At 38.9% G+C, this 17,117-nt stretch overlaps 1 protein-coding gene and 1 non-coding gene across 8 annotated transcripts in view; both read right to left on the bottom strand.

Annotated features, from left to right (window-relative positions):
• Positions 1-404: 404 nt before the first annotated feature.
• The window catches only part of LOC141442389 (ileal sodium/bile acid cotransporter-like), a 39,971-nt gene continuing 23,258 nt past the window's right edge, over positions 405-17,117 (bottom strand). For 3 of the 7 annotated variants that reach the window (XM_074107355.1, XM_074107360.1, XM_074107356.1), the window contains exons 2-10: positions 13,650-13,825; positions 11,978-12,130; positions 9,222-9,352; positions 8,314-8,433; positions 7,521-7,716; positions 6,676-6,938; positions 5,991-6,177; positions 5,174-5,249; positions 405-2,529 (exon numbers count right to left, since the gene is read on the bottom strand). In XM_074107355.1, coding sequence (XP_073963456.1) covers positions 2,415-2,529; positions 5,174-5,249; positions 5,991-6,177; positions 6,676-6,938; positions 7,521-7,716; positions 8,314-8,433; positions 9,222-9,352; positions 11,978-12,130; positions 13,650-13,812 — 1,404 coding nt within the window. In that variant the 5' untranslated portion in view covers positions 13,813-13,825 and the 3' untranslated portion in view covers positions 405-2,414. The other 4 variants (XM_074107357.1, XM_074107359.1, XM_074107358.1 and 1 more) reach the window with 4 other exon arrangements.
• On the bottom strand, positions 14,006-14,078 carry TRNAR-ACG (transfer RNA arginine (anticodon ACG)). The gene has a single exon. It is a non-coding gene; the product is annotated as a tRNA-Arg (tRNA).

Raw genomic sequence — 17,117 nt, 5'->3', positions numbered from 1 at the left:
AAAAACATGAAAAAAAATTAAATTAAAAATTTAAAAAACCCCCAGCACAAAAAACGCCTGCAAAAATAAAAAAAAACGACCAAAAAAAAACGCCGAGAAAAAAACGCCGCCAAAAATGACAACTAAAAAGTAAAAAAAAAATTATGCACTACCTAGCTGTTGCCCGCGACTTCATCTGCGATAAATTTGTTTATCCCTATCCCGCGGGGACTAGGTTGATTTCCCGCAAAATTAGCCTAAGTTAATTTAGTATAAGTACCTAGTAATATTTTTTTTATCTAAGCGTCGTCGGTGTCGGGGGACTGCTAAAGTTAATACTTAAAAAAATATAACATACGTACTTTAGTTTCCTGATAACCTTAGCGGTCCCCCGACACTGACAATAAGGAAATAAAACGACCACATTGGATTAAAAAACTTGTATTTCAATCTTAACGTTGTTAAATTGTTCATTATAACTTAACAAATACTAATTTCACAGCTACCTTTCACATCTGTTTCACCTATAAAACGAGCCATGTGAAAAACCAACAACTTCCGACAGTGATCAAGAGTAATTAAATAAGACACAAACTGCATTATATTTATCGTAACAAAACCGCCACAATTTTTTTTTCTGAAAATCATTCCATATGCGCCAAGAAATGCCGACATGGCCACTATGCCACTTTTTTCAGCTGTCGTTTTTCACCGAACGTGGCGGTCAAAGGGCTAATGATTTCAGTATCGACTATCACATTACCCTATGTGACGATACCGTGAAAACGAAAAACTATTGAATGATAATTGATAAATCTTATTCGAGTAAACAAATTTTAATGTCGCCATCGTGGGTACTTCATAAATCATAAACAATATCTAGTACCTCCTATCTAGCTTTGCGAATTGAAGCTTAGCACCTTTTTGCGATATGAACATAAACATTGTGAACCAAGTTTGTTCATTGATTTTGCCTTTGTATATTTAGGACAATCAGCGTTATGAAGTCAACATACTTTACTAACCGGTAACGATAATGATTTAAAAACTCTTATATCATTTGTTGCGCTATAAAATACCATAGAAATAACTATAAAGGAGCTTACTTATGAATTATGATCACTGTCGGGTTAACTGACATAGACATTCTTAAAAGAAGTTAAAATAGCAAAAATAATACCACGTTGCGTAAAAAGCGATAGTAAACATCTGTACCTACTAACCCTCCTTTTGACGCAGTCGGGTAAAAAAATCAAAATAACTGCAAAATGATTTACATCTCAAGTTTAACTTCAAACTAGCATGTAGTAGCATGAAAACATAACTTCATTTTCAAACAAAGAAAAAAATGCAAAAGCAACGTGGTAACAAGCGATACGAGAAAATGAAAGCAACCTCTAACTAAACTTTATTGTTAAGACAATAGTACCCTTCCGTTAAGTGCTTAGGTGAGTTATACTCTTAATTATGTGACATACAATTTTATAGGTGAAGTTCATCCAAATAATGACAAGTAAGGAATGTCATTTTCAATAAATAATCGACAGAGCTGGCCAAAACATATGAAGGCCCCATGCCGCGATAAAATTAAAAAATATAACATTTCATATCGTATTTAAAAATACGAATAATAATTAAAACAGTCGGTTCAAAAAGGAATTGAGTACCAAAAATAAGTGTCGAAATATTTACTGTTTTCTCCAAAAATATTATTAGTACACATTGACAATACTTTTTAATAAACTGCAATAAACCAGATCTCAAAAAAATACTTGTTGTCACTTTATTATAAAACGTTTTTCACTGGCAACATTACTTTTCGTTGACAACACTTTACCACACCGAGATCAAAATGCCAGTACGCAGTAATAACGAACTAAATAACCACAGACAATAAATGAGCTTACAGTATCATTCGAGCATGCGATTGGTATAAATTCCACTTTTATATCAAACCTAAGGCCTCTGATTGGCTGAATTTCCATATTATCTTTATGCAATAAGCTATCGTTATACTACCGTGTTTGCATATCAAACACTTTTCCAAAGTATCTTCTATATTTTTCCATGCAATTGATCATTATTCAAGTAAAAGTTGTTTTTGCATCAATAGTTTTAACTGACGACACTTACATATTTCAAAAATACGTAAGTATCTATTCTCATAAAAACTAGACAGCATGATCACATGTTCAACCTTTGACAGCCAGTTCATAGAATACGTTAGTTCATAGAACATGTTAGGTTTGTCTTAGTGTCAATAAGGTTTATTTATATAAAGACCATTCTTTTTTTATTCACATGCACTTTCTTCAACAAAATTTACGTTTTCATTCACAAAGTAGTTATTTAGTTCGTCAATGCTATGAAAACAAGAGTATGTCTTGTTACTGTGGTAAAGTAGTGTTAGGTTGAGACCTGGGTACTACACTGGACTACTTTTCGGCATCAATGGTTGCGACACCGACGACCCCGTTAGGCTGGGGCGTCTCGGAGTCTGGTGTGATGTCTCCTTCGTCAATTTTTTTGTGTTTGCTTCTGTTGTCAATGCTGGAAAAATGATGGTATGTTATAATATTTGTAAGAACGTGTTTAAGAAACTGAGAAGGGAATAGAATCTAATGAATACTCGTATCTTGTTCCTGTTGCTAGACAGCAACTTATGAAACTGGTGGTTTGTATGATTGTTAAAGTCAAATCTTGCAAGTCAAATTTCATCCAGTTTTAGTGATCGGACTTTTAGATCGGACAGTTTAAGTGATTGACTGGAAATTTGATATAGAAATAGGGATATGTAGTTTAGAATTAGATGACACTACATGCAAGTATATTCATCAAAAAGTATAGTGAGCTGAAAATCTCGTATGAACAATTATTATTACAAAACCTTTTTATTCAACGTTTTATCATCATCAAAAAAAAGATTAGTGGCTGAACGACGTTGGCAATCAATAATGATTATTTACAGTTAATTAGTTTCAAGGTAATGTAGATTATTTTTCTAGCAGTCAGATTATAGGTCCTTTATAAGCGGCTGTCATATACCTTTATCTCAATTATTTTCGAACCACATTTCAGTGTTGACTTTCGTTTTATAAAAACTGAACATTTCAATCAAGCAAAAAGATCTAAATCCAACTTATAAACCATTAACTTTATCCATCAAATCAAATCAACCGAAGAAATATAAAAAACCAAGAAGACATTGCATTGGTCCAGCCAAAACACCGGTAGAAAGAACCTTAAAGAAAGATATAGAAAGACCATTGTAGCTTACAGACAAAAGCGAGTACAGTCACCCATATTCGTGAAATATACTTGGGAGTTGCTTCACCAATCTTCTAGAAGTTCAAGGAATTGTGTGACGTATCTGGGATATGGGATCCTGCAGCCTTATTGTCCAACACACTTGTAATCACAATCGTTTTCACCTCTTCTTTCTGTTATACGGCATAAGGCGAGGGTAGAAAGAGAAGGGAATGCGATCGCGAACGTCAGCGCGTTAGACAATACGGCCTCTGGCTGAAAACATTTTCCACATGTTTCATTTCCCAACTGCTCATATGGACGAACGATTTTTTTTCTGACTCTGTCAACTATTCAGGATATATTTCAGCACTATCCTGTAGAACCCCATAGGATAGGTTAGTTTTATAAAACACTGAAGTAATTAAAGTTAAAAAAAATATATAAACGTTCGTCTTTATGAAAACCCTGTGATGTCGGCTCTGTTTATTTTTAACCCCCGACGCAAAAAGAGGGGTTATGTTCGAACAGAGATAGATCACAGATATCCGCCACATAAAATACCATGAACTTATAAGTGAGTGGTGAAACAGGGTCTTATTATCTTAATGATAATATAAATAAATAATAAATATGTTGGGTGTTCAGACTATCAGTTAAACAAATATAAACATTGATAGTCCGAAACGATAAGTGAAAAGCGTAGTGCAGAAATGAAAAGCCAAGTTAATAATGAAGAAATATGCACCGACACCAGATCCAATTTGTTAAAAAAAAACACATAATTCTTGTAAACATACCTCCCATACTAAAATCGCGATTTCGTACGGTAATGGTGGCGATGGAATGTTTATATGGAAATAAAAGAAAATGTTTTGTGAACAATTTTGTAAATAAATCCCGGCATTTTACTGCAACAAAAGCGTTGGTCGTCTTCACAGTCTCTGACTGACTAAAAACAGTTGATTTACTTAACGCATTAGCTGCCACCGACGCATATATGCGTTTTCGGAACTTCACCCGGTGCCGCTGTCATAATTATTCATACATCTTGAACGCACATGTGCGTCGGTGGCACCTGCGGAAGTCAGGTGGCAGCGAATGCGTTAACATCTACAGCAGGGGTGGCCAACCGGTCGGTCGCGACTATTAGTCCAGTCGATCGTGGCAAGGCAAGAAATATAAATACTGAACTATGCTGTTTCATTTAATATTTCAAGAAGTATGTAATTGGTAGATCGCACAGGGTTTCACCAGTAAACAGTAATCTTGGGTCGAATCAAGTTGGCCACCCCTGATATACAGGGTGGAAAAATCAATGGGCCCTGGAGGCAAACTGCCTTAAATCCTTTAGTTAGCTCATTTTACATAAAGGAAACTTCTTTTATTTTTAAAACGAAACATAAACTGCATTCCTAGACTTTCTAAAATTAATGTTTTTTTTTCTTCATGTTTACTTGTTATTCGCATCGGAATTGATGATAAAATAAAATTAATGTCAGATTTCTTTTTTATTTCAAAAATCAAATGATATACCTACTGAGGAATTTTTATCCTGAAAAATAATCATATGGATTAGTATAATAAAATAACATAGCTATTTCTTTAGCTAGTTTGATTTCTGGGTGAGAGAAAAGAATTTGAATGCAGATTTGTTTCCTGTTAAAAATATAATAATGTTTCCTTTAAGTAAAATAAGCTAATTGATAATAAGATTTAAAGCAGTTTCCCTCCAGAGTCCATACATTTTTACACCATTTATGTGACAAATTCTTAAATGTGTAATATAATAAACTAAAAGTAACAACAACTAAAAGTACCAAAATTGTTATGCTAGAAAGTGGGAAAAAATATAAAACAACTAATACTGTTTAATTTTGAAAAAGAAACTCAATTATTGACACACGAGAAAAAAAAATGAGGATGATGTAAAAAGAAAATGACTCACCAGCTCATTATTTTCTGGACAACGAAGATACATGTAGGTATGACAGGTGTCATGATGGCGACAGATACTGGCACCACTGGAAATAAAATAAAGAATGTATAAATACTAACTGCTATTCGCGAGTACGTCTGCGTCCCCGGGAAACTTTATCCTTTTCCGGAATAAATAGTTATTTGCGTCACGAGGAAGCAAAATGATGTATTTACGGCGAAGGGCGGTACATTGAATCCAGAATGTAGCGAAGGATTTTACAATAGAACCCTGAGCGTAGCGAGGGATTCTTAAGTAGAATCCTGAGCGAAATAATGAGGAATTCAAGTGTTAACGCCTAAGTTGAAAATAATTTTGCTCCAGATTGCCTCATATAACTTTTCACATCGAGTATGACGAAAATTGAAATAAAACAATTCTAAATATAATTAAAGAGCAACCAGCATAACAAATGGCGTGGTTTTACATTTATCAATTTCAAAAAATTGCATTTGCTAAAAACCACTTAGAAAAGCCTTGAACAGAAAATTTGCACTTTGATCCCTCTCATCAGGGAGGAAAAGTTACCTACTTTTCAGAATGAGAAGTGTGAAATAGTACATTGTGCATTAAGGGGCGTAAGAAGGGGATTACACACGTACAGCCGGCTGCATTAATATCTGCCACAGTGGAGCGTGCAAAAATATCTGTCACGTTTTACCGCCCCAAGAATTAGAGTCGTTTCAGTCAGTTAATTATGCACGGTTTGTTGTGTCAGCTATTGGTGCTTGTGACTCTACACAGAGGGTAAGATATACCTATTCCTTTTTTAACGACTAAAACTTACCCGTAGTGAGATCAGCCTGCGGTTGCGGCAGAGCGTACCGCAGCAAGAAGATGGAGATCCCAGTGTTCTGCACACCAGTCTCCATGGAAATGGCGAGCGCGTCCACGTGCGGCTGCCGGAAGATGCGGGCGATGCCGTAGCCGAAGCCGTAGCCCAGCCAGGGGAGACCCATGCCCGCCACTAGGATCTGAACGGGACCAGGGTCACGTTATAATGGATGTTTTTGAGTTGATCGTACAAAGCCAATATGTTAGGCCTATGTCTGCTGTGCTGACACTCATAAACATGCATACATAAATAAAAAGTTAGTATCACTTTGTCTAAAAAGCAGCTTGTCTAAGTAGTAAGTGGTCTAAGAAGCAACTGGTTTAATTAAGAACCAATTCGTCATAGAATTAACTGGTCTAAGTAGCAAGTGATCTAAAAATTTGGTAGTCTATTTTAATTCTATGGCCCAAAGTCGACGGAACTCCGCGCGGAGCTCCTATTCCGCGGTGTTGGAGTGCTTTGAGTCAAGGCAAGTCTAACCTAACTTATGTTTTTTCTCGTTTCGACGCAAACAAGTTAGGATCAGTTGCTTTTTAGACAACTTGCTACTTAGACCACCTGCTTTTTAGATGAAGTGGTACTAAAAAATTAAACAAAAGCTTGTAAACGACAACCCAAACCTTGCAAAACAACTCACCTGCCACGTGAACAGCTCAAATATATAAAGGTTTGTTATAATAGCGAACACGATGATAAATAACAGCAGCGTAGTGGACAGTGGCTTCAGTATCCGCACCAGGAACGCAGACAACCTGGGGGTCCACTTCTGCATGCCCAAGCCTATGGCGAGGGGCACCAGGAGTCCGACCACGAAGGAGGCTATCCGGGCGTAAGGGACCACGATGTTCGCTTGACGGAACACCACCTGGCCGAGGGAGAAGAGCCATGCTGGCATGAATCCTGGAAGAAGGCATTTCAGTGGTTAATCAGCACGTATATTTATTTATATACTAGACTCTACCTGCAGCTTCGCACGCGTAAATTATTAGATATGGCAGCTGAATTTAAATTCTGGGATTTTACTAAATCCCCGCGGGAATTTCCAAAAATTACATCTTAGATTTCATTAAAGTTGCGTATAATATAAAACTGTACCCGAAGCCGTGGTGGGCTAGTGGTTAGACCTATTGCCTTTCAAGCGGAGGGTCGTGGGTTCGAGCCCAAGCTCGCACCTTTGATTTTTTCGGAATTTATGTGCGAAATTACACTTGAAATTTACCACGAGTTTTACCTGCAAACCTGCACACACCGGCGAAGAAATTTAATGGTGTGTGTGTGTGTGTGTGAAGTTCCCTATCATCACTGGGCCCGCGTTGGAAATACGGCCTAAGCCCTCTGATTCTGTGAAGCGGCCTGTGCACTACAGTGGGACGTATATAGGCCGATAAAACACCCCCGCGCCACCCTACTTGAACTTGAAGCGGACCCAACTAGAAACTTCAGGCTAACAAGCAAATGCCAAGAAAAACCTTTCCAACTTACCAAAAGAGGCCAGCGTGGATATAGAAGTCATGGCGAGCGACAAGTTGAGGTTCCCTCCGAGCACGAACGTCCAGATGTTGGAGGCGCCGCCGCCGGGAGATACTCCCGTGAAGAACATGCCGAGCCGCAGCGCGGCCGCCACGTCATCACCCTCTGGGCCCGATGGAAAGATCAGGAAACCCAGCGCGAAAGACATCTGCGGAAAAAGTGACAAATAATAATACAAAAAAAAACACAAATCTTAGATTTCGTTAAGCAAGCATATTGCTCCGATTGCGTACTGCCGATAGCTGGGACATCTTGATAGAATGCCAGCAGACAGGGAGGTGAAGAGAGCGTACACACGGGTGACACTCTTTCCCGGCCCGGATAATACCGGGATGGAAATACCGACCCTGTTTTTCGTATACACGCCCATAGAAGCTCCTGTCAGTTTCTATGGGCGTGTACACAAAAAAACAGGGCCGGTATTTCCATGTCGGTGTTATGCTGTGAGTAAATATTTCGCATGGATTGGAGTAAAATTTTATTCAACATGGATTCCCGTGAATTTATGTTTGCATTTTTGACAAAACGAATGGCAGATATAGTTAAAGTGAGAAAAGTTTTTCCATGTCAAAGTCTTTATGACATTGGCAGATATAGTTAAAGTGAGAAAAGTTTTTCCATGTCAAAGTCTTTATGACATTGGCATAAGATCGATTTTGACTTGACCTGTGTAAATACTTTTTTCACTACTCGTAATGACTCGGAAAGTTCATCAAGTTCTGATAAGATTTAAATGAATACGTACGAGAGGCATGAATAGGAACTGTGCCAGCATCCCAATAGCGGGTCCCACGGGTCTTTTGATCACTCCTTTGACCGTGGGCCAGTCCATCGCGCACCCAAAGTTAATGAAGATCAGCGACACCTGAAAACAATAGAACAGTCAGAAAAACCAGTCAAGAATGTGGCGTATATGAGCATTCTAGGGTTTTATAACGACAACATATTGTTCTTTTCTTAGTTTTAGCAAGGGTTTTAGTTTAAAATGTCATCTTTAAGTTCGAGTTCAGGGTACAAACGAGGTATAAATAGTTGGTTAGCTTAGCTATGGTTGATTGATCAGGAGGGGATTACGATTTCGAGTAGGTATTAGGTTTCATGCCACCTTACCCTTATTACGTTAAGGTTATCAGATTTCAGCGTCGACACCTATCCGATGCTGTCAGAATTGTGTCATTGATAGTTAAATAATTCTTAACTAGGTACTTAAAATTACTAAAACACTTGTTATTATTATGTTCTATTGGTATATAGGAAACTAGTTTTCTTACTTTTCGTATTACAAATACATCTTTTCGCTTATTGCCATTCCGCAGAAAACCTATCTCATATCCGTCCTAGAATCTCAAATTATTTCCACACCAAACTTTACCTCAATGGTTCAACGGTTTAAGCGCGAAAAGGAAACAGTACCCTTAGTGTAAGTTTTCGGTTACAAAATACGTCTCGATCGCGTTCGCGTTAAAATCTCAATTTGTATGGAAACACGAACATCGCAATCGTTCCGCTAGAGGCGCTGTTCGTGTTTGCATACAAACATGGCCGTCTACCCCGAACTCGTCCATCAATCCCTTACTTCATGGCCTCTGCAGTAATGTACTATTAAAAGTTGATTGACCCTAAACATAAAAACAAATTATATTTAGTACTTACAAATAGCGCGACGCTGGTAACGAAGACGCGGTCGATGATGCGTTCAGGCCGCAACACCGTGACAGGCAGCTCGCCGCTCACCGGGTGCTCCACCGTGCCCCGCTTGGCGGCCACTCGGATTTCTGTCAGCCCTGAAAAATATCCAAAGATTCGTTAGTCTAATCCCTGTTTGGGTGGGGCGAGCGTTCCAACCGCAGTTTCCCGTATGGTAATCGCCATCAGATATGTATTTCGGAGCGGCCAAGGTGATCAAAAATATCGAAACATGAACTTTATATTAATGAATGCATGTGCGGATATTTTTGATCACCTTCACCATCATCATCTCAGCCGTGGGACGTCCACTGTTGGACATAGGCCTCCCCCATAGACCTCCAGTCACTTCGGTTGGCAGCGGCCTGCATCCACCGTGAACCCGCGGCTTTAACCAGGTCATCCGTCCATATCGTTAGTGGACGTCCTACGCTGCGCTTGCCGATCCGCAGTCCCCACTCGAGAATTTTTCAGCCCCAACGGCCATCTGTTCTCAAACTCAAACTCACAACATTTATTGACAAGAAAAACACACTACATCACAACTCCGTTCTCCGTGCTATATGGCCTGCAAATTGCCACTTCAACGAGCTAATTCGCTTGGCTATGTCGGTGACCTTTGTTCTTCTTCGTACAGTCGAGTATGAACTTGTGAGCAAAAAGTTGATCAAAAATATCAGAACACGACTCTATTGTTAACGGCGTAGAAGCGTGTTCAGATATTTTTGATCAAATTTTTGCTCACAAGTTTATGAACTCTACTGTACCACCGTACCGTTTGACCACCTTGGTCGCTCCGAAATACATATCTGAGGGTGACTGAACGAAATCTAATAATGTCCATCAACTACAACCAATTACAATTTTGCGACCGCAAACACATGGTGGTGTGGTGGTGTTTGTTTGTTTAGTAGACTGACATTATTAGGTTTTAGTCGATTTTCGATATTATTGCTCGCTGCCCAAAGTAATGCTTCTGTTGGCTTTGGTAGTTAAGCACGCAACCGACTTTCTTTCCACCCTCACCTCAACAGCTGGCAGTCTACTACAGTTCTTTTCTTGCGGAACTTTTTGCCGCGCACGGTGAAACTTTGGCATCAGCTTGCAACGCCATTATTTCCGAACCGGTACAACTTTGGAAGCTTAAAAAAAGTGCATACCCTTTCTCAAGGGGCCGGCAACGCATCCATATTTTAACCTTTGTGTGTCCATGGGCGGTGATTTCTTTCCATCATGACTAGCCTAATTTTCCCCTCCGTGGGTTTCTACCCGCTAAACCGTATCATACCATGACCGTAACAGGAATATGTCAGGCGAAAATGTATTCTGTGTATTGAAAAGTATGAGACTATGCCCACTAGCACGTTTCTTAGCCAACCGTCGCCGTCGCGTGCCATACACGGAGCGCAAAAACTAGAGTTGCGCCCGCTCGGTCTTTAAAGGGAACGCTCCGATCTCGGTCAATTGGTCAAATGAACTAGTTCGGTCTTTTAGTTCCTTTAGTTCATTTAGCTCCGAGGAGCGGCTCCGACCGAAACAGGGAAAAGGAAAGGGAAGGGAGCGAGTTTAGACTCGAATCGGTCATGAACTGAACTGGGAGCTAAAGATCGGAATGTTAAAAAATAAGGAGTATAATAAAAATATAACGTTGTAATCAGATAAAAACAATCAAATATTCATTTGTTGTCGTAGTTTCGTTTAACCGGGTTTCTAAGTATGGTTCTTTGGTATCATCAAACAAGCGGACAATGTACAATGTAAAATAAATGCGTCTCTCTCGCACATGAGCAGAATACGCTTTGAAATAATACTATTTGTCTCGTTCACATCGACCGAGCACCGCGCCATGCCGTCCGCTCCGCTCTTTACCAATTCGTTTCCTCGTTCACTCGCTCACTCCCAGCTCCCGCTCCGTTTTAGCTCCGGAGCCAAAGGAGCGCGGACCGAGACCGATTAAGATCGTTTACGAGGAACTAGTTCTTTTCGGTCCGCGATGGGAATTCATTCTTTTTAGTTCTTAGTTCAGGACCGACTCAAGCCTACCAAAAACGGTGCCGATACGCTTCTCATGGGTATGACACGCCGTTGACATGTTGACATGTCCGTGTCGCGTTACATTCCGTGCCTGACAGGTTCCTATTACGGTCATGGTATGATACGGTGTTGTGGGTAGAGAGAGAATATAAGAGCGTTTATTTATACCTGTTGAGCTAGCAATTTTTGTTAGTTTTTCTCGATTATACCATAAAAATTTAATGAAAATTAAAAATGTGGTCCGATAAAACTCTGCTTAATATATAAGAAAAACTATCAAAAATGCCGAAAAAAAGCCGTGGTGGCCTAGTGGTTTGACCTATCGCCTCTCAAACAGAGGGTTGTGGGTTCAAACCCCGGCTCGCACCTCTGAGTTTTTCCAAATTCATGTGCGGAATTACATTTGAAATTTACCACGAGCTTTGCGGTGAAGGAAAACATCGTGAGGAAACCTGCACAAACCTGCGAAGCAATTCAATGGTGCGTGTGAAGTTCCCAATCCGCACTGGGCCCGCGTGGGAACTATAGCCCAAGCCCTCTTGCATCAGCCTCTTGCTTCTCTTATAGGCTGTGCCCAGCAGTGGGACGTATATAGGCTGGGATGATGATGATGATGATGATGATCAAAAATGCAACGATGCCAGCTCAGCAGGTATAAACGCTCTTAAAAAAGAAGTATCATTTCTTACCTAAGAAACTGCCTGTTATGGTGGCCACGCCGTCGAAGCGACTGCTCGCAACGTTATCCTCTGTGAGCACATAAGCTCCCCTCCAACTCGGTTTCGCCAAGTGGCCATCACGCGACGTTAATATTAGTTCGTCGTTAAGCTGCATGCCGGTGCCTAAAGACAATATTTACGCTATTTAAGTTCTGTTTTTGCAATTCCAAAATAGCAGGAAAGCTCTGCCTAAGATAAGGTGCCATCATCCAAATAAGTGGTCTATCAATTTTTAAACAAGTTTCAATCAAATGAATATGTCGCTAAAGTCGAACTTTCAAGTTGATAGACACGTCTATTGGCATTATTGTTTTATGACTTGCGAACGATTATCAAGTTTAGGGTGGTAGACCACATATTTGACTGATGGTACAGTACAGTTTGAGCCGGCCAGAACCATTTAGGCGCCCCGGGCGACTTATGGCTTTGGCAACCTTTTATATACGACAAGCAACTAAATGGCAGGTCGTGTCTGTTACACCCCCACGATTCACACTCACTGCTACGAGAAAGTCTATAAAAGTTACGCTGTCTTGTTTTCAGTTAAATTGATATAAATAGACATTCAATTGCTATTTCAGGTTGCTGCAATCTAGTCTTCCTTCTTTCTGTAAAAAAAGATTGCCTAGAAGAGATCGCTCTTAAGCGATAAGGCTGTGTGTGTACCTACCTGTTTTCTGTATCGCTTACTATTTGTGGTGTGTAATTTTGCACGAATATATATGTAAACTATGCCGACAAAATAGTACAATAAAAAAAAAAAACAATTTAGAGTACCTCCCATAGACGTAAAGTGGGGTGATGTTTTTTTCTCATCCAATCATGTAGTGTGGGGTATCGTTGGATAGGTCCTATTAGGGGTTGCTACAACGTTTTTTTGATTCAGTGATTTGTTTGCAAAATATTCAACTTTAAAGTGAAAATTTTCATTAAAATCGAGTGTCCCCCCGCCCCTCTAAAATCTGAACCGGTCGGTGGGAAAATTTGAAAAAAAATCAGGATGGTAGTAAGTTTATCAAACTTACAAGGAAAACTATAGCGGTTAAGTTTTCTTGAGAATTAATTAGTAGTTTAAGAGTATAGCAGCCTAAGGTATAAAATATACCTAAACTTGGAATATTCCGTACAAAATATGAAATCCTTAGAAAAATAATAGGTACTTAATTTTTTCGTGATGGCTACGGAACCCTTTTTCGGGCGTGTACGACACGCTCTTGGCCGGTTTTTCTATAAATTAGCGTACAATTTCGTACATTTCTTTTTCATTTTTTCTGATTCATAAGAAATTTGAAAACACGACTGCTATATAATAAGATAGATAGCGCCCGCCAGGCTAAAATAAAAATTTGACTTTAAAGTTGAATATTTCGCAAAAACATCACTGAATTCAAAAACGTCTTAGCACCATTTTATCGGCATAGTTTACATATATACCCGTGCAAAATTACAGCTTTCTAGCATTGATAGTCCCTGAGCAAAGCCGCGGACGGACAGACAGACAGATGGTGAAACTATAAGGGTTCCGTTTTTGCAATTTTGGCTCCGGAACCCTAAAAACCAGAACGATGCACTGAACTGACGCCAGAATGTCTATATCACCCCTCTTTTTGCGTCGGGGGTTAAAAAGTGACTCTGGACTCACCGGTGACAGTGACATTGACGTCATAGTATTCGTCCATGTTGACAGTCAGCTGGGCGGGCAGGAAGGTCGCCGTCAGCTGCGGCACCGTCTGGCAGATCACCCAGAGCGGGCATATCGCCAGGATGTACAGCACTATCAAGTGCAACGGCCATATTGGGCACATGGTGGCCGATTATCTGAAAAGAAAAAATAAATAAATAAATATCGCGGAACATTTGACACCAATTGACCCAGTCCCAAAGTAAGCGAAGCTTGTGTTATGGGTACAATGCAAGTGGCAACAGATAAACAAACTTAAATACATATTAAACACCCAAGAGTTGAGATCGAACATTCGTATTTTTAATACAAATATCTGCCCAGACCGGGGATCGAACCCGGGACTTCAAGCTTCGTAGTCAGGTTCTCTAACCACTGGGCTATCCGGGCGTTGTAAAAAACATTGACACAAGTTTTTTTGCTGGCTTTCCTTGTTACTGCATTTGCACTGTCAGTTGCATATTGTCATCCAAACTAAGGTCATATTCGTACCAAATTTCAAGTCAATTCAGGATGCGCATTAAATTCCATTAAAGTTTGAAAAACACATAGACATTAGACAAGTAATATCAGGATCAAGTAAGAAATATCAAGCAGGTATCGGGTTTAACCTGTTTGTGCCAATCGTCATAATTATTTATTTATTTCTCACAGGGAATATTCACAGGGAGGTTAAACTTAAGACACACATAAAATAATTGACTACATCCTGAAGAATTGCAGTGTTGCAATTTTACGGCACGTATTGTTGAAAAAAGAAACATGTTATGGTATTCAATGCAATCAAAATTTCTTGTTAAGAGATTCGGTAGCTCGACAAGATGATTACAAATACTTGCGTAATAATTTAAACAGTCCCGATTTTAAACCTTGAACAATTCCCAATTACAATTCAATAAATTTATAGTGATACAAACCACAAGTAAATAAACTGCGAACAAGCGTTAAAAATCCGTACGTAAAAGCGATTTGAAATACGTCAACATCACATGAATAACATTTTAATAAATTATTCCGCATACACCGATACAATAATACGGAGATTTTAAATTCAAAACCACGTCAACACCCAATTTGAAACGTAAACTTGAATTGTGAAACAAATTTTATTCACTCACTGATGCAGAACCACATATATTATTAAAATACAGAATCAAGTTGTGCCGAATGAAAAACCCACCTAGCGAGATCGAGAGACGGGAACGCACTAACTAAGAATCTTTAAGCCTTATAATACAGTTCCGAAACGTTTATCACTTTTATCAGCGTGAATATTACTTTGAAGATACCAGTACAACCACGCGGAGTCCGACGTCACGTCTAGTCTACGTAACCAGGCGTAGTGAATGAACTTCTTTTATGGCGTTAATCAATTTACCAAACCTTATTTGCAGTAATAAAGATTGCAACTGTTTTAGACAACATTTTGATACTAAGTTATCAATGGAACGCTGTCAATGCTTAAGTAATCGCTTGCTTATATGATAACAGTATTAAGGGGACTTAAAACCGTTTGCCTCACTCATGACAAGATGGTCCAGAGCTGGCTATCCGATTACTTTGGTCCCTAATTATGCGTCTGGTAGGCCGCCTATCATCTAAAGCCTGGTTTAGTTCATCTAAATGTAATCTCCTCCTGGGGTCAGACCTGGCGGGCGTATGTTAGAAGAAGAGGTGATAGCAGGCAAAACAGAAAGTTTAAGAAAAAACATAGCCTACTAAGTCTAGGCATATGGCATAGCTAACTTAGATCACCGTCAATTACTAAATCAGACAAATTATAAAACCCCCAAAGACTGAGTAACGTAACCGGTTCGAAGAGCTCCGAGTAAGTAAACTATAGTTGCTTTAGACATTTCAAAACTCTGATGAAATTTGGTAGCAACGGATGCTGTTTCTGGTTCTAAGTACTCAGCAGCATGACTTTTGCAATTGTATGGTTCGGTAATTGAGAAACACAATATTGACAGTACTGATATATACAAGGCTCTTTTTTTTGTGGATATATCCTATCAAGATTTTCATGTAGGTGACCTTCATCCTATTCTCTATTTTCATCCTGCTTCTAGAAGCCAAACTAGTTACTTAGCTTCTTTACTCAGATTATCCGAGTCTAGTTCATTTGAATATCGCTATCGATATCCTGGTTTTAAAGACAAGGATGATACTTTAATTAACAAAGTATCAGTTCTTGATATTAGTCGGTTAATTATTTTCCGAAGCCGAATTTTATCATCTCGTGCGCTCAGTCACGTAGCGATAACGTTGATAGCATAATAGCCCTAATGATTACTACAACGATTATTATATAAAGCTAATCTAAATCAGGCACGAGGAACTGAAACGATTAAGATAGTAATTTAGCAGAGCTTTAAAATGAAATCAAGATTCAAGACGAAGTGGCAAACCACAGAATATATCTCCAAAACTGCCAGTATCTACCTCCCCACCCTCGCCTTCTATGATTGAGTCTGTTTTGGCGCACTTTGACGTACATCCTACATCCGTCCATTATTGGAAAGTGTAGAAATCAAAGTTTATATCCATCAGTAACAGTGTGTATTGAGGATGATTTTACAAAATTGGCCCATCCATGAAAGAGAAAGAGTAAAATCTTACGTGATGTGCGGGCAGATGCAGTTCAAGCAGTATTATTATCATCTCTAACCTACTCGTATGTATATACGTCCAACTGTTGGGCACGCAGACCTCCCAGAATGTAATCATGTATGTAAGGAAAAAAATATGTGATTTTCCCACTAACGTCGATAAGCCAAAGGCTACTAGAAAGACAGAGAAGCTTAAAGTTCCATCTTACAGACTGGCTTTAACAAAAAAGTCGTTTCTGGGAAATTGCATACGTTTTTATAATAAAATTCCAAAAAATATTATAAATGATACAGACACAAAATTCAGATCTATTGTCAAGAATACATTAATATCTAAGGCGTATTATAAAGTTAATGATTATATCATGGACAGGGATATTTGGAAATAATTCCGATCCGCATTAGCGATCCCTTCAAATAGCGAACCTACTGTGTTATAAATAAAGTTGTGTTAAATACTTGTGATATTTACATATCATTTAATAATATTGTAAATCTGTTTAAAAAAATATATACGTCATTGAGTTTCTTGCCGGATTCTTCTCAACAGAGGTTCTTCCGAACCGGTGGTAGATTTTTTTTTGACATTCATAAGTGCTTGTTATAGCCTAAATTGAATGAAGATATTTTGACTTTGACTTTTGACTTTGAATGAGAAGGCTGATGGGTTGTAGTTCCCACTCCAGCCTGGTGCCAACTGAGGACTTTGTAGGTGCTGTTTAAGTTTTCTCAATGTTTTCCTTCACCGTAAAGCTCAGAGACAATTCTAAATGTAATTTAGGTATGATTGGTTTTTTGGAGTCTTTTTGTATTTTTTATT

This window comes from Choristoneura fumiferana, chromosome 25 (assembly GCF_025370935.1).
Source record: "Choristoneura fumiferana chromosome 25, NRCan_CFum_1, whole genome shotgun sequence".
NCBI classification, from domain to species: Eukaryota; Metazoa; Arthropoda; class Insecta; order Lepidoptera; family Tortricidae; genus Choristoneura; species Choristoneura fumiferana.
The sequence above is the reverse complement of the archived record's forward strand: the minus strand, read 5'-3'. Positions and strand labels throughout refer to the sequence as shown.